The 24,343-nt window shown below is 33.0% G+C and overlaps 2 protein-coding genes across 2 annotated transcripts; both read right to left on the bottom strand.

The window, feature by feature from the left end:
• LOC109805728 (uncharacterized) lies at positions 1–2,763 on the bottom strand. The gene has a single exon (XM_020367905.2). The coding sequence runs from the start codon at positions 2,761–2,763 to the stop codon at positions 1–3; it is 2,763 nt and encodes a 920-aa protein (XP_020223494.2).
• A 5,005-nt stretch (positions 2,764–7,768) lies between these two features.
• LOC109805727 (uncharacterized) lies at positions 7,769–21,300 on the bottom strand. The gene is made up of 8 exons (XM_029272876.2): positions 21,093–21,300; positions 18,820–18,951; positions 17,603–18,718; positions 17,461–17,524; positions 16,963–17,102; positions 16,557–16,868; positions 14,389–14,685; positions 7,769–10,810 (listed from the first exon to the last, which is right to left on the bottom strand). Exons 1-8 carry the CDS (start codon positions 21,210–21,212, stop codon positions 8,054–8,056), a joined length of 4,938 nt encoding a protein of 1,645 aa, XP_029128709.1. The 5' UTR covers positions 21,213–21,300; the 3' UTR covers positions 7,769–8,053.
• Between the last annotated feature and the right edge of the window lie 3,043 nt (positions 21,301–24,343).

Genomic DNA, 24,343 nt, shown 5'->3' with positions numbered 1-24,343 from the left:
TTACAAGTTGTTTGTCTCTACTTCAGCTTCTGATTCAGCAACCACAGGCACCTTTTCATACACATTAGACCCTTTGAATCTTTGAGGAAGAATACAATGGGCACCAAAACGTTGCTGCAAGTAGATAATGATAGCCACCAAGATACCTCCCAATGGAATGGCAATATCCCAAGCAGTGGAGTAAAAATCTGCACTTGGATCCGCATAGAAGTATGATCCATTATCTACGCGAGCAAAATTATGAGTCCTGTAAAGATCATAGGCATGAGGCAACAATCTCACGAAAGTAGTTCCAAAGTAAAAAGAACATGAAAGAACATTGTCCTTCATGTTTGAGAACAGGTTTAGGATAATCTGTGGCAAGAGAAAGCCATCCAATACCAAACCACCATAAGATTTTAAGTTCTCCCAAGATGAAGAATGATGTTGGTTCAATGGAGTAAGCACAGCAACCTCATCTCCATCTCTCTTCAACTTAAACAGCAATGCAATCAATAAGCCAGCAGCATACAATGGAAAAGTGACATAAGCAGCCTTTCTCTCAGCAATCCAGAGGCCATTTATGCTTTCATCACTCTTTCTTGATGACCAAGTTAGTTGAAGGAGTCGAAATTGCAACAAGAAAGCCGCCATGGTGATTAGCCTTATAGCTATTTCATTCACTTCAAGCCACCCAACATTTCCAAATACAAAGTTTTTGTTGTTAGGATTTTGAGTAAGAAGTGCTTCGAAGTTTAGAACAAGGGGTATCATGTGGCCTAAAGTAAGCATTGACATCATAATAAGTGAGATCAAGGGGAGCACATTGGGGTGTCTCTTCACATGGAAGAGCTGCAATCCCACAAAAACACATGCTAGAGTGGTAGATATCAGAACCATGATGGTCTCTATATCTATTCTCCAAACTATTTTTTTAGCTGCTTCAGTGTAAAATGCAGATGAAGATAAGTCCAAAGGTTGGAAGTAAAGAGCATCTGACTTCTTGCGTGTGCTTTCAATGCTTCCCTTAATGAAGATTCCACTTTTTGCTTCTAATGGTGGTAACTGAAACTTCACCACAATCCCACAATCCACAGAATGAGCTACTGGTGAGAGAGAGTTTGAGTGAAGATCACGGCAACCTACCATACACAAGCTTCCTGCTCCAGCATCATAAACTCCTTCTGCTGAAATCCTCACCGACCAAGAGGACTGGTTTAACAGGGAATTCTTGTCACTGGTTGAATTAAACCACAGTGAGATTTTGTAGCTAATGTTAAACAAACCACCACTGTTGTTTTTTACCTCATTAACTTCTACAAAGGAGCTTGAGACATTCTTACCTAAGGTAGAGACCTCATTACCAACAGACAAGGGTTCTGAATATCCCCATGCTACTCTTTTGTTAGACTCTCTAACTGACATGTCAAATCTCATGTCATAAGAATAGGCATCTGGATATGTTCTCTTCTTGTTCTTAACAGGCTTGTGTTTTGGGCACGACTTCTTCACTCTGTCTAATAGGCTATACTCATACTTTTTAGCTTGAATTCCCACCCAACGATCATCACCATTTCTAAATGTTATCATCTTGAAGTGGCTTGGATCATTAGTACTCTTGTTGCTCCAAATTTGGCCCACTATGCTACTAGTGCTGTTGATTGACCAAGTTGAGGGGAATCTCAATCTTAATCTTATGGAGCAATCACCCACATGAGTACCAGCCAAGGATGATGACTTGCCTATGAAATGACAAGCCACTACACACAACATGTTTCTCTTCTCATCCCACCATCCCTCTCCTACCAACATAGTTTCAGGATTGAAACTCTGGCTAATCCCGAAGTCACTAATATTCAAAAACCTCATCAGAACCCTCAACCTATGCTTGTTGTTAGTGATAGAACACTCGATGCCTTTCAAAGACACTACAGATGGCAATTGACCAGAACTCTCACTAATAGGAGTGCAATTCTTAAAAGAATTGCACTCAGGAGAGAACTCCAATTGGAGATTCCTAATAGCCCTTGAGAGGGAATGTGAACAAAAACTCATTGAATTCAATGGTAAACCACCCTTTGTAGTATCATCACTCCCAGAAGAGAACTCATTGGCTACTTTTATGGAATCCAAGGTATATTTGTAATTTGCTTTTGGAAAGATCACCACAGAAATGGGTTCAAAGTGGCTCCAATCCTTCCTCAAGCTCTCCAATGTTCCACTCACCAAGCTAGTGATATTGCTTGCATTGAACACATTATCAAGCTTAAACACAACATCCAGATTAAGATACTTACCTTCCTTGGAATAACCATTTCCTGTCCCTACCATGCAAACCTTCCCTGAAGACTCAGACCAGAAGCCATCAAGCTTGAAGTTTACATGGCTTCTACGGTAGCGGCGTTGGCGCTCATATCTCAACCTCTCACCATAGCTGACGTTCCCTACATGGTAGTAAGATATGCTGGAGGTGAGTGATGCAGAGCCTTCAACTTTGAACAAGTCAGAGGACTTGGTTGCACGTGTGTGCATTGGTTCGAAGGCAAAGGAGTATTGGTTAAAGGAAGTTCCACCATCTATGATGCTATCACCTCCTGTGAAGTAACCTCTGTAGTAATCATCAAAAGGGGAAGAGTTGTGGATGAGTCCATTGGGAGTTGACTCTGGAACTATTGAACCACAATGGTCTTTGTAAGAGGGTGTTGAAGTAAAAGAGGAGACAAGGTAGAAAGAAGAGATAGTGAGAAGAAAGAAGAGAATGGAGTGAAGAGAATTCATGATCATGATCAATCGTAGAGGAACAAAGCAAGATTTCAATTCAGTGTTGTATAATATATATATCTCTATGCTTCTGCTATATTTTCCGCTGAATGACACTTAAGAGTTCAAAATTTGTGGGTTTGGGCTGCCTCAAGTAACACAATAGGTCTAAAAACAATTATTAAGATAGATTATCATATGATGTCAAATTGTGAGTTTAGACCTAATTTAATTTTACAAATCGATTTATAAAAAAGAATTATTTCTTACTTATATATTCTATTTTGATCATTTATCGATGTGAGATCTTCAACAAATAAATCGGCTTCCCATGGTGTGCTAAAGTCATACAAGTTTTTTTTTTTTTTTGACAAATTCTAAGAAGCTTCTGATGAATTTTCTAAGTTTAAACTTTGAAAATGATGCAATTGTTCACTATGGCTTGGTGGATATAGTAACATCTATGATCAATAGATATTAGATGATTCACTTTCATATTTAAGAGAGTACATTGTCACTTGACTCTCATTAGTCATTATTATTAAAAGAAGAGTTTGCGTGAAATAATTTATTTCTGTGCATATTTTTCCTTAAGCTCTTGTCAAAAGATCAATTGATTTGTAAAAGAAACTCTTAAATAAACAAGTCCTTACAATTATTACACTTTTGATGGTGCCGCACCATTCCAACATGTGTTGTCTCTATCTCAAGTGCGTTTTAGCATGCTCAAGCAAGCATTGACATTTCTAAGGCTATCTTGAACTGTAATTAATTGTCTCACCCTTTGTAAATGGTCATGTAATTTTCTCTCTGCCACTGTGTTTATCTTACGAGCAAAAAACATATATCGATTTTTTTGTTCAGTGCCTACTGAAGTTGGAAATCATTAATCCAAATTAATATGAGGAATTTTCATAATCCATACTTTTTGGGTACAGATCAATTTTCAAACTAGCTTGATTTAACTTATATGAGTGGACAATACTAATAATATGAACAAGTAGTGGATATAGAAACTTAATTGGGAACGTTTCCTTCGATGTTTCTTTGACTAATTGTTTAATAAGAGGACAAAGGTGTAGGACGGCAATTTCTATAGCCATGAAGAAATTCTATGTTATTAATTTATATTTATGGATAGTTAGATAAGGACTTGCTTTTGTTCAACCCCACAAAGACTTGAAAGTTGGAACAATTCATCGCTCACATATTGCCAAAAACTGTCCTTAGTCAAGACAAAGAAGACGTCAAATAGTTATTTCTGTAATTACTTAACCCAAAAACCACGTTCAAAGGCTGGGTTTTGTTTAGTTATTTTTAGTTTTAACCATTTTTTATTATAACATAAAAATATTAAAAATTAATAACAATTTTTTATCAGGAAATATAGTACAGATTTTAAATTTATATGCTTAAATTGAATTTATTATTATTATAAGAAGTTATTTTTATATAATTTACTTGTTTCTTTCTAATTTTGTTTTTATTCATTCAAATAAGAAGAAAGAACTTTTCCATCTGTTTGCTTTACTTGGTGAGCAAATTTATTTGCTCACTCGGGAGATAAACTTACGGGAATTGGAGTTTTATCTAATAAAACTAGACGGTAACATTTATTTAAATTAGGAAATATATTATTTTTAGTAATTATATATATATATATATATATATATATATATATTATGATGCAATTTTATTTAATTTTTTTATAAAATAATTTGTTTTACTGTGTCACTTAAATATTAGATTATTATATACCTCTTAAATAAAAAATCAAAATGAAATGAATAAAATGTGGAAATAATATCACACAAATTAAATATTTCTTTACACCAACAAAATCATATTCTTTTCATTAAAGTAATATTCTGAATACAATGATAAATTTCATTATAAATATTCTTTGAATCAAATAAAATAGAATTTCTATTTAAGGAATGAGTTACTAAATTACTTTCTTTTATATTATATTGAATTATAGAAGATCTTATAATCTATCTAATTTGATTAAAAATCATATTACACTTTGAAATAATTTTCTACTACTAGAATTTCTCTTATTACATGCGACTTTTCCTGCGAATTTTTGTAAAAAATTCGTAGAAAACGTTGTTCCTACAAATTTTTCTGCGAAATTTTATCTACAAGTAATACTTTCGTGGATAATATATTTTTGTGAATTTTAAAATTTGCAGGAAATTTTCCTACGAAATTTCTTGCGAAAAAAATTCACAAGAAAGTTTCCTGCAAAATTCGCAGAAAAGTTTCCTGCAAATTTTTTCGCAAGAAATTCTGTAAGAATATTTTTTACGAAAAAAATTAAAAAAATTACTATAAATTATATCAATAATTCTTCAACTTTCAAATGCTCGCAATGAATTCATCTAAAGCATTTGTTTCCATGGCTCCAACATGTGATACATAATGTTTTAAATTCTAAGATTAGATTATAAGTCTAACACTCAACCATACAAATCAACTTGTAAGGTAAGTGTTGTCTCAACTTATATACTTTTTAATTATTTTATTTTCAATTGATGTGGGACTTGAAGTTTTTTTAAAATATTAAACTTATAAATTTAAATATATATTTTTTATTTTTCCTACGGATTAAAATTTGTAGGAAAATCTGCAGGAAAAGTTACCTGCAAAAATTTTCTACCATTTAGTAAACATTACTTGCGAATTTATTTTTTGCAAGAAAATCTGCAAGAAACAAAATAAAATTCTTACAATATTTTCTACAAGTTTTTACCATAGAAAAAAATTTCTATGATCATTAAAAATGTAGCAAAATTTGTAAGAAATATCTGTAAATTATTTTTTGCAAATAAATTCGCAAGAAAATTCTGCGAATATTTTTTTGCAGGAAAATTCACAAAAAATTTTTGCAAATATTTTTTTGTAGAAAAATGACACTTTTCTAGTAATGTCCTATTACTATAAATTTGATCCACTATTAATTTGTAATCTAATTCAATAATCATATTATGAAATTGGTAATTGTGGAACTAATTAAGAATATGTAATACAACACTTACTTCTGTCTCTTTTATCGACATATTGAGTTTGAATGTTTGATAAAGACAATTCTTGCTTGCAAAAAAAAAAAAAACACCTCTTTCGTTCCTTAAACAAACTCTAATTCCTATGAAGTCTTCCTTAATAAAAAAAAAAAAAAGGTGCATTACAACTGCATTTTAATTTGTCTAATGGGGAGGAATCCATACATTTAAAGGAGGTTCCATAACCTACACAAAATTTGTCGGATGTCAACATTCAACATTTTGTTAGCATTTATTCAATCTATGAGAGTAAATTTTGGTCAATTCATCAGTACTGCCTTCATTTATTCATGCTTTGCATTTCACATCAATTTCATTAGTTCTCCACCAAATACTCCTCATAGTCATAACCAAAAGTTGAAATTGATCCTTTAATAATAGTCCATTTGATTTAAGAAAATAAATTTTTAAATGATTCACAACATCACACAAATTAAATGCTTAAAAACTAAAATATATTGTATTATAATTCCATGTGAAATATAATTCAAATATATTAAATTATTTTGTAGTATGTTAATAATAATTGGATTGAAATCTTTCTTAATTTAATTTTAAATTATTAATTTTTATTTTCATTCTTTTGTTTTAAACCTAAAAGTATAAGAGTCAATTAAATGAATACTTCTAAATTATAAATATGTTTGTTTCAATATTTTATCAAATTAGTATTTTTAGGACCCGATAGATACTATGAGTATTTGGTTGTGCCTTTTAGTGTGACCAATGCACCCGAATAAGGACTACATGAATAAGTTTTTTCATTCTTACCTTGATATGTCTGTAGTAGTCTTCATAGATAACATTCTCATACTTTAAGACTAGGAAAAAGCATGTTGAGCATCTTAGAATAGTCTTGCAAACCCTTAAAGATAAGCAATTGTATGCTATGTTGTCTAAGTATGAGTTTTGGTTGAATAGTATTAACTTCTTAGGGCATGTGATCTCTGAGGAAGGGATAGTTGTAGATACTTCTAAGGTAGAAGTTGTGCTTGAATGAAAGGTACCTAAGTTAGTGTTTGAGATTATGAGTTTTCTAGGACAAACTGATTACTACAAGCAGTTCATAGAGAATTTCTCTAGGTTAGCATTTCCTTTAACTAAGTTAACTAGAAAGATACAATCTTTTGTTTGGGACTCTAGGTGTGAGGAGGCTTCCCAGAGCTTAAAAGGAGATTAATTAGTGCATATATCTTAGTGTTGCCTAACCCTAGTGAGACCTTTGTAGTGTACTGTGACACTTCAAAGATGTGTTTAAAAAGTGTTTTTGCAAAAGAGGAAAGTAGTAGCTTATGCATCTAGGCAGTTGAACGTTCATGAGCAAAATTATCTACCCATGACCTAGAGTTAGATGTTGTAGTGCTTGTGTTGAAATTGTGGAGTCATTATTTGTTTGGGTCAAAATTTGAAGTGTTTAGTGACCATAAGACCCTTAAGTATATTTTTTAACAAAATGAGCTTAATATGAGACAAAAGAAGTGTGAGTTCCTTAAGGACTACAATTTTGAGTTTAGTTAACATCTTAGTAAAACCAATGTAATAATTGACGCTTTGAGTAGAAAATCCTTATAAATATCTATTTTGAAGGTTAGAGAGTTTGATACATATATTTATCACAAATTAGGAAAATATATTAAGACATTGAATTTTTATTGTAATTTTAGTTTTCCAAATTTATTGTATATTAACATGAATTTTTATACAAATTAAAAAAATTATTTTTTCATATTCTAATTCGATTATTATTGAATTATAAGAGACAATAAAAAATAATTGAAATTAAAGATATAAATGATCAACATATCATTTAAAGTAATAATCATTGTCACTTTAATATTAGTTTAAATTAATATTTTTATATTAATATATATATATATATATATATATATATATTATAAGGATGAAGAATTTACTTACTCGATGAATAATTCTTAATAGAATTATTCATGTCCAAAACCGAAACCTTCCTAAAAAATTATTTAAAATTATAATCAAGAGATCCATCGACATCCAATTCTATAATCCACAAAACACAATAGTCATTTAACTTTAAACTAAGAGGACAGGGGCACAAGACTTTGCTTAATCAGCCACATGAACAGTCTTTTACAAAAAAAAAAAAAAAAAACTATTGCCGAGGCTACAACAACACAACTTCATAGCTAAATTACATCAACATTGAACAGAACTGCTTGAGAGTCACCCTGATCAGAATCAGGCCATTAGAACTTGGCATCATAAGAGGCATTTTACATGTTGGTTGTTTCCTTTTCTGCTTCAGATTCAGTAACCACAGGCAACTTTTCATATACCTTAGACCCTTTGAACCTATGAGGCAAAATACAATGTGCACCAAAACGTTGCTGCAAGTAGATAATGATAGCAAATAGGATACCTCCCAGTGGAATGGCAATATCCCAAGCAGTGGAGTAAAAATCTTCACTTGGATCTGCATAGTAGTATGAACCATTATCTTGGGGAGCATCACTATGAGCCCTGTAAAGATCATAGGCATGGGGCAACAGTCTCACAAAAGTAGTTCCAAAGTAGAAAGAACATGAAAGAACATTGTCTCTCATATTTGAAAAAAGGTTTAGAATGATTTGTGGTAAGAGAAAACCATCCAAAACCAAACCAGCATAAGATTTCATGTTCTCCCAATATGAAGGCTGGTATGGACCCTTGTTCAACTTCACCAACAAAGCAATCAATAACCCTGATGCATACAAGGGTAAAGTAACATAAGTTGTGTTCCTCTCAGCAATCCATAGGCCTTTTTTGCTTTCATCACTCTTTCTTGCTGACCAAGTCAAATACAAGAGCCGAAATTGCAACAAGAAAGCCACCATGGTGATCAGCCTCACACTTGTTTCATTAACTTCAAGCCATCCATTATTTCTGAATAGCCAGTTTTTGTTGTTGGGATTTTGAGTGAGAAGAGCTTCAAAGTTGAGAACAAGGGGCACCATGTAACTCAACGTGAGAATTGACATCATAATAAGTGACATGAAGGGTAGCACATTTGGTTCTCTCTTCACCTTGTAGAGTTGCAATCCTATACAAGCACATGCTAGAGTTGTGGAGATTAGAGCCATGATGACTTCCATATCCATTCTGTAAACATTTCTTCTTGCTGCTTCTCTATAATATGCAACCCCGGATAGGTCTAAACGCTTGAAGTAAAGAGGATCATGTTCTTTACGCGTGCTTTCAATACTTCCCTTAATGTAGCTTCCATCATTCAAGTCCAATGATGGAAACTGAAAATTCAATAGAATCTCACAGTCCACAGAATGAGCTACTGGTATCTCGGTGTTTGTGTTAGAGAGAATGTCACGGCAACCTACCATACACAAGGTTCCTAATCCAGCATCATAAACTCCTTCTGCTGAGATCTTCACTCTCTGAGAGGACAAATTAAACACAGAATCCCTGTCACCTAACTTTGATGAAGACATCACTGAGAGGCTAATCTTGTAGCTTATGTTAAACAAGCTACCATTGTTGATGTTGAGGATTCCATCAGGAACTTCATTTGAGAAAACTGAGAAAGAATCAGAAGTTTTATATAGGCTAGACTCAGAGAATTCATCATCAACAGCTAAGGGTTCTGAATATCCCCATGCTACTCTTTTGTTAGACTCTCTAACTGACACACCAAATCCCATGTTGCGAGAATCGGCCTCTGGATATCTTTTCCCCTTGTCATTAGGCTTGTGTGTTGGACATGTTTTGTTAACCTTCTCTAGTTGGCTATACTCATACTTTAAGCCTTGACCTGCCACCCCACGATCCTCATCATTTCTAAATGTTACCATCTTGAAATATGATGGATCACTTGCACTCTTGTTGCTCCAAATTTGGCCCACTATGCTACTAGTGTTCTTTATTGACCAAATTAAGGGGAATCTCAATTTCAATCTTACTGAGCAATCACCCACATGAGTGCCATCCAAGGATGATGCTGACATTCCCATGATATGGCAAGCAACTACACTCAACATGTTGTTCTTCTCATCCCACCATCCTTCCCCTACTAACATAGTTTTGGCATCAAAACTTTGGTTAATCAAATGATAACGAATATCTGGAAACTCCATTAGAACCCTCAACCTATGTTTCTTAGCAGTAAGAGAACATTCAAAGCCTGTCAAAGACATTAGGGATGGAAGTTGACCTTGACCAGAACTCCCACTTATAGAACATTTCTTAGATGAATGGCAATCAAGAGAGTACTCTAATTGGAGTCTTCCAATCCCCCAAGAGAGGGGAGACTTACAAAAACTAAATGAATTTAAGTTCAATGCTAATCCCTCCCTATCATCACTCCCTTGAGAGAACTCCCTAGCAACTTCTATGGTATCCAAGGAATAATTGTAACTTCCTTTTGGAAACATCAACACAGAAATGCGTTCAAAGTAGTTCTCATCCTTTTTAGGACTCAAACTCTCCAAGCTTCCACTAACCAAGCTAGTGATGTTACTTGCATTGAACACATTATTAAGCTTAAAAACAGCATTCACATTGAGAGGGTTACCTGCTTTGGAAAAACCACCACCAATCCCAACCATGCAAACCTTCCCTGAAGACTCATGCCAAAACCCATCAAGCTTAAAGGTCACGTAACCTCTACGATGAGCCCCATAATAAGAACCATAACCATCACTGAATGTGTTGGTGCTTCTAAATGATATAGTGGCAACAACTTTGAAAAGTTTTGGGGTTTGAGTGGCACGTGTCTCCCTTTTTGAGAGGTAAAAGGAGAAGCGGTTCCAAGAAGCACCAACATCGATGATGCTGTCACCTCCTATGTAGTAACCATTGTGATGATCACCAAGAGGGAAAGGGTTGAGGCTGAGTTTGGAGGTGGGGGTTGAGTCTTCAACTATGGAAGCACAGTGGTCTTTGTAAGAAGGTTGTGAGGCATAGGAGGACAGAGGGTTGAAGGAGAAGAAAGTGAAAAGAGAAAAGAGGATGGAGAGAAGAAAATTTGTTGCCATGATCATCTAACTATAGTTCAATTATTATGAAGGAAGGTAGAGAGTGAGAAACAAAGAAAGGATTTGATTCACATATATAGTGTCTCTCTGCATTATTGCATGCCAAACAAAGACGTACTTCTAACGTTAAAATCATAAATGTAACTGTGACCTGTGAAGTGTGAACCGAAGAAAGATTTGCAAATCTTATCCGAGACTTACTTCAATAATTTAGCTATTACACAGGTCGCGGATTCTCGATTAGCTTGTTATGCATGAAATCATATTAATTTAGTCATCTACGTATGTTATTAATTTAGTCTATGTCATCATTAACTTTTTACTTTAATTCGAGTGTGTAAGTCGATGTCATCATTAACTTTTTTTTAGTGTGACCAAATTAATAATTTTTAACGTATAAGAACAGAATCAGGAATTTGTGACGCATAGATTAAATTGTATTTTTAACCTATAAAATAAATGAAAGTGATAATGTGATAGGTGATAAATTATTTATGTATAATTTTTGAAATGGAAAAGAAAATGAGGCTTAATATTTTCTCACACCTTTTGTCTGTATAAGAAATGTATACAGCTTAATCACAAATTTAATTTTTTTATATTAAATATAAATCATTATTTTACACGAGAATTTTTCTTTGACAAAAAAATTTATAGTAATTCTTTTAACTTCCTATCTAATTTAATTTTTATTTATCATAATTATTTATAAAAAAATTAAAATTAAATTATCAATAAATAAAAATAATTTTGTGCTATAACATAAATTATTTATCTCAAATCTAAAATATAATTTATATATTTAAAAAATATCTATTTATATAATTTTAAATATAATATATATATATATATATATATTCAAACATAATAAAAATATAATTTATATATTTAATTATATATAATAAACATGTATCTACATTACACATGTTAAAATACTAATTTACTATAAATCTACGATCATAGAAAATTTGGCTTATATTTTACTTATAGTTTTGGTATAATTTCATAAGTTTATACTGATAATTTTATTCTAAAATTCACCGATTGATGAAAATCCATACCACATATATTATAATTATAAATTTCAAATTAATCTAAAATTGTCTGATATTTCACAAATGTATGTCAACATTAAAAATTTACATCACATATATTATTGAAATACATGAAAAATAAGAGTTCTTTAATTATATATTCCTGGTGACAGTGTTGCTTAATTTTCTAAGAACAGAGAGAATTAGTCAATGTAACATTATAATTCAATACTTGTACCTTTTTCTTTTTATTAAAATTTTCTTCTTTTTATTCCGAACCACAAACACAATATTTAAAGAGAATCTCAGAGACTTGTATAGTCGTCGCTGTGGTCATGAATCACAGAATGAGTAGAGTGAGTCAAAATTGAACAACACGTTAAAGCAATCAAGACTTTAACCTTCTTAAGTAGGGTAGGGTAGATGGTGACACTCAAAAGTTTACCTATAAAAGTAAAATCAAACTTCTTTTAGACGTTAGCCACAAAAATAAATGCTAATCGTTAGATTTCATAATATAAAAAATTAAAATTAAAATATATATAAATTTTATAAAAAAAATTATATAATTTGTTTTCAAAAAAAATGCATAATTCTTTTAAATGGTCTTATAATTTTAAGACATTTGTTTAATCACTATAATATTATTGAAAATGATGACTAAGTTTTGTCAACAAAAAAAAATTGACTGATTTTTTAGTGAAGTGTTTCTCCCTCCTAATCTCAAGTTTATCGCATTGTTAACTTTTAATTTAGACTGCTAATCTTATATGCAAACCAAAATAGGTTTAAATGGATAATGATGTAATTCAAAATTATTCTTAAAATACACGAAGTCTGAATTTTAAAATCTAAAATAGTCAAAATAACCTTTATATTTAAGAGGACGACTGAGAGAAGAGTGGTGGAAAGGTGAACATCACTGAAATCTACGTTTATTTCTTCGTATTATGATTTTTTAAAGCATAAATAAACATGCAAAAAACAAAATCGGAGTAATTTCTTCAAATAAAAATAAAGCATGATAGAAGTTAAAAGAAACGGATTCTTAAGCAAATCAAATCAAACTTTTAAACCCGAATTTTTAAAAAGTGATCAAAACACCAAATTCAAACAGAATATATATGATTGAAATCTAATAGAATCAGATGTCAAACTTTCCAAACCGGTCCAATTCTCTGGTTTTTAACGGTTGAAGATGTTCATGAGTTGTAGGGTAATACTAACTTTGATCCTAATTATAAATATATGATAAATCATTAAAATCAAGAAAAATAATTACTATAATTATTTTTAATTAATTTTATCATAAATTTAAATTTTATTATAAATATATTCTTTATTTTAAGTGATTGTCATATTTTTGGTAAAAAGTGATTGTTCATATTTAATGTTATATAAAAAATAGAGTTCTTAATAAATAAAAGATATAAAAAAATTATCCTAAGCAATTATAAAAACTAATAATTGTTTATACTATCAAGTCCTAATTATAAGATCATTTCAAATAAATTACACCCTTTAAAGAAATTAGTTAATTTAGTTAAATATTAAATTTGTCAATAGTTTCAACTAATTTTTCAAAATTAACCTCTCGTTTCATTTTTCATTTAATTAATTATGTTTAGAAGAAAGAAATTTTTATATGCCCATTGATCTCTTTTAATTCTAATAAGAGAGAAAAAGTTTTAATCCAATTAATTTCAAATATTTATTATCCTTTGTCTAAAAAAATTATTAATTAAATAAGACTATTTTAAGGGATATATAATTAATGCAAATGACAATAAGAAAAATGAAAGTATAAAAACCAAAAAAAAATTCAAAAAAGTAAATAATAATCTTATATATAAGGATGGAAGTAGTAATTAAGAAAAAAAAAATCCAATTCATTACTTATAATTAAAATCAAAAGTAATAGCAAATGTAATATGGTAGAAAGTTCCTATACAGGATTAATAAATGCAACTATTTAACATTTTTTTATGGATTTTGGATGGAAGTATATTAGATCAAATTAAAATCAAGCCAATTTTATAAAAATAGAGCTTGTATTACAATTTTTTTTTTCATTGACTAGTCTCCATCAAACACTGACTAGTCAAACACCGACTAGTCTCCCTTGAGAGCTTCAACTGTCTTGATCAGGTGAAGATTTCCTCTCAACTTTAATTTTTTGTATTTCCAAAAGGCAGAACTTGAACTTCAACCATTAAGCAACATGAGTCCTTTTACACTCACGCCCCAAAGTTAATCCATTTTGCTCAATATGAACGAGGCAAAACAAAACACAACAAACAAACACATGTAGGCCATAACATGATCAGTGATCTGAAGTCATTCTAACAAGTATTATATTTTTTATTTGCAACTAAATATATACAATTTTGAGCAGATCTTGTTCTATATAATGTTCGTGAAAATAAGATTGATAACAAGAGTCCAAACTATATAATATAAAACACAAAAACGTGACATTATGTCAGAATAGATATACTATGGTTTTGGTGTATGTATCAAAACGGTTTATCCAAGAAAATGTTCAGCTCAGGTTGCAACCGGGGAATCAACACCTGATGGATTGTTCACTACTAGTGTTGTTGCTGGAGGCAGGAATTTCTCAATGTCCTTTGCTCCAATTTGAGCAAACTCTTTGACAAGCATGTTCATATATCCAGATAAAGACTCCTTAAATCGCTCTGAGCAGCTCTTGTCACCCTCATCAACGTCCTGAACCCCTCCTTTGACCAAACAGCCAACTTGAGCACCTTCCATGTATGCTTTGCATGCCACCAGAATATCACTAGCTCGGCTGCAGAAATGCCCCACAACGAAGTCCTCGAAATTCTGAAACAAAAAATAGCATTGTGTTAAGCTTTGAACCCCCAAAAAGGAGTAGAAACATGTTTGAGGCAACAATCATTTGATACATGTATATACAAGGAACATGAGAACCTTTTTAAGTGGACAAAACTAAAGAAAAATGCACGACTTTTTTAAGTGGTCCAATACCAGTACCACTAACTAACTTTTAATTTTGACCATCCATGTAAATTAGATCATAATAAGAAGAAATATTCTCAATTGTTACGTCTCCTCTATGTGTGCATTATAGCACTTGCCCTATTCGTCTTCGGATAGAATCCAATTCAAAGTAGCAAATTTAGTTTATGATAATGTCATTTGAATTATGTTATCATAATTTATCTTTAGGATTATGTTATTTGAATTTGTTATCATAGTTTATCTTTAAGATTTATCATTTGAATTCTTTTATCATAACTTATCTTTAGGATTTAGTTTATGATTATATTATTTGAATTCTATTATCATAGCTTATCTTTAGGATTTATCTTCTTTTAACAATTTCGGCAAGTTAGTTGAGAGTTGATTATAAGAATAGAGTAATTTGAGAGAGGGAGACAGTTTTGGAGAATTTTTATTGGATTGTAATTGGAGCCGGTGCTTGAGAAAAGGAGGCAAGAGATTAATCTGCCAATCTCTATTTTCTATTTTGAAATAATAATACTCACCCATTTTTGGGTTTCCATCATCTTCATTCACGTGAAGACCATTTTCCACAGATCAATGTAGTGGGCATATATGTTGATAAGGCAAATAATGCATTATTATATTGCAATGATAGTTTTAGTTCAACAAACTGCAAGTAAAAAGACATAAAGATGTTGACAAGACTAAATAGAACAAGGAGATACAAGTGTGTCTCATACCCCCTCCCAACCATAGGATTTGCCCCATTTGAGCCCCCAAAGTTCAGCCCTGAAGGGATGGAGATAGTAATAATCCCAAAGCACATTCAGGTACAGGGCCTTGAGTGGACAAATGGTTAAGACGAGATCTCAATTACTGACTAATAAGAAACCATGCATAATATATCCTTTTTAATATATTATAGAAGACACTAAATGAAGCCATCAAGCACTTGCATATATGTAATATGCTCAGTCTGTTCTAAATTTTACATTTGATTCCTAAATTATCCAAAACAATGTATATTTTACATTTAATATCCAAAACAATTCTAAATGCACAAGCATATGCCTAGGCATTGCTTCTTTGATTTCAACCCCACCCCTTCCTTCCTTACTCACCCTCTCCCCAAAAAAATAAAAAATAAACAAGGTTACCAAGAAATTATTAGAATTTGAACTTGGGATAAAATTCAACCACACAAAACCAGCTTATAAGTTTTATTTAAGTCATATCTCTCATCAAAGTGAGACTAAATACCACCCTTGAGACTACAATTAAGCCAGAGCCCTCAAAGAAACTGCAACTAAGGCAGGTTAGGGGTGACCACAATCAAGGTAGCTTTCCAACACTATCCTTCACCTTCACACTCCAGGCTACCCGGCTTGGAGTGTGACAAACTGACAATACAAGTGGACCCAACAATAGATCTAGTAAGGATAAGCTTTGATATCATATTAAAATTTGAGTTTAAGATCTAATTCAATCTCACAAAACCAACTTGTAAAGTGAATATTATTTGGCCTTTAATAGCTCTATTTAAGTCATATTTCTAGTCGATACGAGACTTAACACCACTTTTGAGACTACAATTAAGGCAACCCCCAAAATGACCACAACTAAGAAGGGCTAGGGTGACCGCAATTAAGGCAGTTTTCAACCACAAGTGAATATCGCAAAGCAACCTTGCTAAAGATATAAAAAATGAACCAAGACTAGAATCAAACCTTTGGAGGCCTTCGTATCATATACATCATCGTCCTCAATGATAGAATGAATGTATCCTCATTATACTGAAAGGATTTCTTTTCGCCATTTGCTGAACCACTCATGCGTGCATATCCAGGTTCATTAAAGTAAGGCTTTGTATTCAGGATTAGACCTTGTATAGAGACCAGAACCTGTAGAATCGTTGAAACACCTGGAAGCCACTTCTCATTTTTGTTGCCAGACCAGGTGTTAAGTAGACTAAGGCACACTTTTCCACAATCATACAAATTTGGGTTGAGCCGAAGACCTCCAGAGTGGTAATGAACTTGCTGCAATGATAAAATGGCCCTTGTGTCAGACTTGGTTTAAAAAGAATGAACAATAAAATAATGCCAGACAGTTACAGTATCCCCAACCACATACCGGCGGTACACTAGGATAGCTACTGGGAAAGAAAACATCAAAAAAGAAAAGGCCATCGTGATAAGGAGTCCCTTCTGCTCCAATAATGACAGCTCTTAGAAGATCCATCCTTGACTCATAAACTCTAACAAATATTAAATCTGAAGGGGGAATAAGAAATAGTCAAAGATTACAGAACAAGAGAGCTCATAACACAATTTTACAGGTATCTCTAAGTTCAACTTCCAATTTCAGAACAAGCATTTGGATTCTTCTAAAGAAAAAGTTAAAAAAACATTATTTTAAAAGGATTAATCATAAAATTAACCAAGATAATGCTCTTAGGATATGACAGGAAACCAACCTACCATTTTAATAACAATGATTGGAGTTCTTTCAAAAAAAAGTTCTATCAAAAAAATTATAATGCTACGAAGTAATTAAAGACTAAATTAAATATGGCAAGGAAAATAGTTCAAGTACAACTGTTTTGTAGCAGGAATACTGAAACAAACTTACCTGGCAAATCCTTCTGCAAAATCTTCCACTCTTCCTGAATTTTTTTAGCCCAATTCTTGGGAGACTGTTCAAGAAATAGGTTCATGGTAAACCCAAGTAATTAAGCTCAGAAATGAAACAAAAAGCATCTCAAAAAATTTACCTGCTTCACTGAAGAATTAACATGAACAAAGTAATGGTCTGAAGTGTCTTCAACAGTGTCAAATTGTTTAAAACTTTGGAATTTCCTCAGAATTTCATCTTTCGCTTCGTCAGAGATTGTCAAAATTGAGCTGTCCACAGCTGTTCCACTAAATCCATCTCTAGTAGAATCATGTACCCAGTTATTATCAAATACATGCTCAGGATGGGCATGAAGAGGATCAAATGGATGATAAATATGATTAGGAATATTATTATGAGGAGTAGATAATGGTTTAGTTTTATGAGAAATCTTCCACCAAGGTTTTCCTGAATCTATTCCCACAGGATGCAATGATCCATGAAGTCCAATGAAATTTGAATGGGATGAAGTGCTACTGCCATCTGCCTTCTTAGCACTTTTAAATTGCCCCCAATATGGTGGCTCACCTGCATGTGGCATCTTCACAGCCTCTGAATTGTCAATAAAACCATTGTATGATGAGGAAAGCTTCTTTTTACTATGGAAATTCCCTAAAAAGCAGTGAGACTTAGATGACTCTACTCCTAATGAAGCATTTGATGTACGCCCTCTGATTTTTGAAGTAACTAATTTCTTCTTACAAGGGGCAGATTGAGAAAATAATTGAGGAGAAAAAGACATTCCAGAAGAGTGATCAACATTATCCATTTTGATTTGAATGTTAGAACTACCCACCAAAGATCCTTGAACTATAGAGTTAGTTGGCTCTAATGATAAAGAAGACTGAGTAGAGGGCGTCATTGGACCTTTTATAGCACTTGATTGCATATGAAGCCAAGGATCATATAATGTACTGTTGCCAGTCTTATTCAAACCTATGTCATAGCCTGGTGGCAACCAAGTCATAGGTGCTTCAATTCCAGGAGGTATATCCACATTATCAAAGTGTTTCTGTAATAAAGCATACTCATCTACGTCCATATAATCTTCTGAAACAATATCAATGAAGTCATCATCTTCATATTCAGAACCATGACTATCATCAATATTGATTAAATCATTTGACACTGAAGGGAAACCGTTAGAAGATGCAATTCCACTAGCTGATCCAAAATTGTTCACACCAGGTAGAGAGAAAGCATAATCAGGCATTTTCTGAAAAGGATTTCAAGCAAAATGTTAAGAGCCGTTCTCATGATGGAAAGGATACCATCTATCGGATGCAACAAATAACACAAAACAAATCTTATACAAACCACAAGTTGATGATCATCATGAACAGCATCAATTGTCTTCCCTTTGCTACTACTATTAACTTTTTCGCCGATTATCACTACATCCTCAGAGTCATCATCATTGTCAATCTCAATCACATCATGCAAAATGACCTAGAAAAGTAAAATTCAATTATTATAACTAAGTAAAGAAAAGGTAGACTCAGAAATATTCATATTATACAGACAACAATAAGAGAGCCAAAATATATATCAAAGAAACAGCATTGCTTGTCAATTTTCAAACTGAAGTATTAACAAAACATGGTAAAACAATCTTCCCTTGTATTTACTCTAATCATACAAAAGATCTGTTAGTGGAATTCTTCCATTTTGTGATGGCACCAGTACCCCTTAACAACTAGTGGTTAAAATTTGTTCTTGTGTCCCACTTACTTGAAATATAAATACAGTAAGTTAATTTTTTATTAGCATTCCAATTAAAGAGCCCATGGTTAAATATTGGCTTCTAATTTCTGAAGATACTGGTAGCTTCATAAAAACAAAGTGCATGGAATCTCCTTAACAAATCTCCTCAACAATTTGAAAATCAATACAAGCGACCTCCCTGAACTGAAATCATACCTTCGTAAACCTAAAGAAACCTCCCATGATTTTTCGTTCACAAACTTCCCATCAGTAAAAGGATTTTCTAGGCTTCCAAAATAAAATGGGCATTCATGTAATAAAGAAAAAATTCAAGGCAAGGGAGGGTGATGTAATCAAAAATATATTTATGCTGGAGAAGAAACCAAAAGAAAACGCTCAAGTCTAAAACCTCACATACAGTAGAGAAAAAGAAAAATGAAATCAATAATATTTTAGAGAGGAATTCCCTTGCTAAGTTTCCTTTTTACTTTTCCTAAAAGCACAATGTTTTGCTCACGCTCACTCAAACTACAAAAAGTATTACAGGTTAACCACAAAGACCCAACAGTTACACACATCGATACCATGAATACCTGAATCACATAGTTATTTATTCATTGGAAACAGGAAGAATAATAGAAAAATTAAGACAAACAAACTTAAGAGGAAAAAATCACATAAAAGAAACAGAACATTGATGGCCAACCCACAAACTGTTTGATCCTACAATTTCCTAAGTGCAGGGACTAGAAACATTTCATTTACAACAGACTTTGCCATAAATGACACAAAAGTAGGCCTTGACTAGTTCATCTTAGCTAATGGTAACAGATAACCAATGGCTTTTCACAATCAAAAGATGAAAAACGGTATAGTATGTCAGGAAAATAGCAGAGAAATATCGAATTCACCATTCAAGGGCAAACTACAGGTGAAAAAAACAGTACAACTATAGTGATGAACGATGATAACACAACCCTATTACACATGCATATATAAGCTCTACTGTGTTGTCTTCTAGCAATGACATATTACTGTTTTATTCAAAAGTCCTTACTCCTTAAAACAATTAAGAGATGAATTTAATTTATCCAGTGAGTCAATCAATCAAATTGGACTATGCTGTTGGCCAGGTGCAAATTAGACTTGAAAGGATAAAGAAAAATAAACTAATAGACTATCACAAATTAGTTTAGTTTATCTTTCCTAGCTAGCCATATGAGAACAAAAATCAATATAATTACTTCTTAATTTTTCCTTGGATGGAGGCAACATACAGGGAAATGCATTAGACACAACCCGAATTTGCAAATGGCATGCAAATTATCCTTGAAGGCCCTAGGAAATAGTTCCAAACATAAACACCAACTGAGTGCCAAGTTGCCCACACAACACATCTTATTGATATAACCTTATCCTCCCTCTAAAACATACCAAAAATTATATATATATATCACATGCAATTCAACATGAACAAACATTTCCATAATAGAACAACCCGAGAAAAAACAACAATCTGATCTGGGAGTTTCTCGATCACATGAGACATCTATTCTTAGGTACACTGACAACACCAGGGAGAAAAAAGGATATGATCAGCCTGAAGTTGCAAAAAATTTGCAAATAAATCTTAACCAATTTATTACCCAAAGGCTATTTATAGCATAGCCCCTTTCCATTCCAATGAATGCATTAAAAGACCTTAAACTCCAAACCCTTGGGGTAACAACCACGTGATCATCAAATGAAGACCCAAATGGCAAAGAAGACGATACAAGAAACCCACAATCCATCCAAAACCACACACACAGGACACTTATATAACACAGTCAAAATTTACAATGTCACAACGTACACGTCACACTAAACCCACTCCAGGAACAAACCTCGCATGCAGCAACCAACACGAAAAAAGGAGGCCTTAACAGCGGCAAGAGCAGTTGCTTTGAAGCAAAAAGGGGGAAAACACGGGTTAACCAACACACAACACAAAACAAAACGATCATGGCTGAAAAGTGAAGACCCAGATTAAGATTTTTCAAAAAGATCAAAACTTAGAGAGAATTGAAGACCCCCACAAACGAAAAACAATCAAACACCCCCCCCCCCCCCCCCACGAATTCCAGAAGAAACAAAATCGGAAGTTTGAATCGGTGGGAGGAGCTTGCCTTGTTGTGGTCGTAGAAATTGGAAGAGGGGTGAATTGGGGGAGGAATCTCGACGACGTCAGGGTCCATAATGGTAGGCGAATATCCACTCCTTTGGTTGAAGGAAGAAAGAAAGAAAAAGTGAGTGAAAGAAGAGTGAAGGTTGATGGGGGTGTTATTATAGTGTTACGCAGAAGAGAGAAAGTGCGTGAAAGTTATAAATAAAGGAGAGAGACAAAGAGACAGACCTTACGCTATGTGAGTGGGGGCGCGGCTTCGGCTTCCCAAAGGAAATTCCATGGACTCAACTTGTCCAATGTCGATACAGTCTTTTACAAGACAACCTCGGTCAACAATTCTTTTTTTTTTTATTATTATTATTTTAACATCGGATATTCAAATTTATTGATCATAAAATAAAAATAAGGAGAATTTTAAAAATTTTGCTTTAGGAGCTATTTTTTTAATTTTAAAACTGTCTAGATACAAATTTTAAAAAAAAAATTATGAATAAAAAATTTAAGCTAAAAAATGACATATAAAAATTTTTAAGTTATGAAAAATGTAATGTTAATATTTAACTTTGAATTTTATTGTAACGACTCACCTAGCCGTCGTACAACAATAACATCACGTAGAATAGAGTATGCATATATATATATAAAATAAAATATATACACATAGGTCTAGCATGGGCTCAACAAGTCCATATACAAAAACCATCAGCCTAACTACACTAGGTAGCTAAAAACAACAAAAATATTCGTTCCATCTGTCAGTTGTAGACCTGCTACTATACTCCGGTCTATCCATGTTCTGCTCTCATATACAGTATGATCATTGCAATCCAATCCACATGGAAACAGACAAGGGTAAGCTAGTGAAAAGAATCAGCATATATATATATAAGAGTTATAAACAGTTTCAACTTATCAGCACTTCATCAAATTCAACAATGTTGACACACAACACATAACAGCATACATTTACATCTCAGCTTCACAACATACTACACATATACAACTCACATCATTCAGCAAAATCAACATCAACAGCTTATGCGTCGTCACGCATTTAATCTAGGAGATCTCCTATATTCTTAGTGATTTAACAGCTCAGCCTTACGGCCTACAACAGCTCAGTCTTACGACCGAATTGTTTGGGATTCAGAAGTGAAGGAAATCATTTTACCTACTAATAGCGGACAAATTGGAGTATTACCAAATCATGCGCCTATTGCCACAGCTGTAGATATAGGTATTTTGAGAATACGCCTTAAAGACCAATGGTTAATGATGGCTCTGATGGGCGGTTTTGCTAGAATAAACAATAATGAGATCACTGTTTTAGTAAATGATGCGAAAAAGGGTAGTGACATTGATCCACAAGAAGCACAGCAAACTCTTAAAATAGTAGAAGCTAATTTCAATAAGGCTGAAGGCAAGAGACAAAAAATTGAGGCAAATCTAGCTCTTAGACGAGCTAGGACACGAGTAGAGGCTATCAATGTGATTTCGTAACAAGTTGATGCGTCCGAATATCCGAATATTTAAAAAATTGAAAATGAAACAGTAAGAAAAGATAGAAAATAAATAAAAGGTTAGTATAAACATCTTACAGCACAACTCATCTTCAACGTCATTAATCAGCATAAACAGCATAAATCAGCATAATCAGCATAATCAGCATAAATCAGCATAATTGAAAGAACACATCCGCGCCCGACGCAATAAGATTCGCGCCCAACCTGGACCTGTGACACCCTTACTACCCCAACACATATATTGTAATAATGAAAACTTACAAATAAATTTTTTCAATTTCGGTAAAAGGGTTCACATGAGAATCTTCAAAATTATCCTTCAATAACCACAATAATAAAAATGAAACGCAAGAGTTTATAAATTGTTTTCAAAAATAACATTTACAATTCCAAATCCAAATAAAAACATATGTTCTAAAAAAATCCTCTGCCCCGATGTCACAATATCAGAGCATCCCCACAATTCAGCTGTTGGCATTCTAGATGTCACTCGAAGCCGGATCTTCCTCACCTAAAACATCCACAATTTGTACGGTGAGAAAAGAAAACATCCATATGTAAAGCACATACACAACAATGTAATCTCATTACATAATGAAATATTTACAAGCATTTCTATATATCATAACTGTCAATCATGCATCATTTTCACATCTCAATTACATCAATTCATCACCATTCACACAAATCTTACAATTAACACTATGCCAAGGCCACGCCACAACTGACATAAGTGATACGGGTTAATTGCCTCACTCATCCCACACCACGCCAAGGTCACGCCCTCCCTGTAGCATCACTTACCCAGGGGTCGTGCCATCCCTGGTCATTGATATGAGGAACCACAATCACATCACAATCCACACAATCTCTTGCAATTAACCCTATGTCAGGGCTGCCATATTTGACATAAGTGATACGTGTTAACTGTCTTACTCATCCCACACCATGCTAGGGTCACGCCCTCCCTGTAACATCACTTACCCAGGGGCCATGCCATCCCTAGTCATTGATGTGAGGAACCACAATCATAATCATATTCACATCCATACAACGTCTCATCTCATAGCTCAAATCCATACACACATCAAATAAGTCCAAAATAATGGGTTTCATACACATCAAACAATTCACATCTAACTCGTCAATTTTATTATCAAATAATATAACACTAACATTCATAAATTAATATAATTTCAACATAACGGTAAAACTCCCAATTGTTCCAAAATCTAGCTCACAGACACTTTTCTACAATTTCGTTCTCCCTCTCAGATCATCATTCTTACAATTTAAATATATATTTCTAATCCTCAACACATACAGAATCTAATGGGATCATCAATTTCCCAAACAGATCCAATTTTTCCAAAACCTAACTTACAGACACTTTTCTATAATTTCGTTCTCTCTCCTAGAGCATCATTTTTACAAATAAATCATATAT

This window comes from Cajanus cajan, chromosome 10 (assembly GCF_000230855.2).
Source record: "Cajanus cajan strain Asha chromosome 10, NIPB_CcT2T_4, whole genome shotgun sequence".
NCBI lineage: Eukaryota > Viridiplantae > Streptophyta > Magnoliopsida > Fabales > Fabaceae > Cajanus > Cajanus cajan.
Note: the sequence above shows the minus strand (reverse complement) of the source record. Positions and strands in the feature narration are given on the sequence as shown.

Coding starts and splice junctions, on each gene's coding strand:
- LOC109805728 (XM_020367905.2), bottom strand. CDS start 2,763: ATGATCATGAATTCTCTTCACTCCATTCTCTTCTTTCTTCTCACTATC.
- LOC109805727 (XM_029272876.2), bottom strand. CDS start 21,212: ATGATCGTTTTGTTTTGTGTTGTGTGTTGGTTAACCCGTGTTTTCCCC. Junction 17,525..17,602: donor TTAATTCTTCAGTGAAGCAG/GTAAATTTTTTG, acceptor TTTCTTGAACAG/TCTCCCAAGAATTGGGCTAA. Junction 16,869..16,962: donor GCTATCCTAGTGTACCGCCG/GTATGTGGTTGG, acceptor TTATCATTGCAG/CAAGTTCATTACCACTCTGG.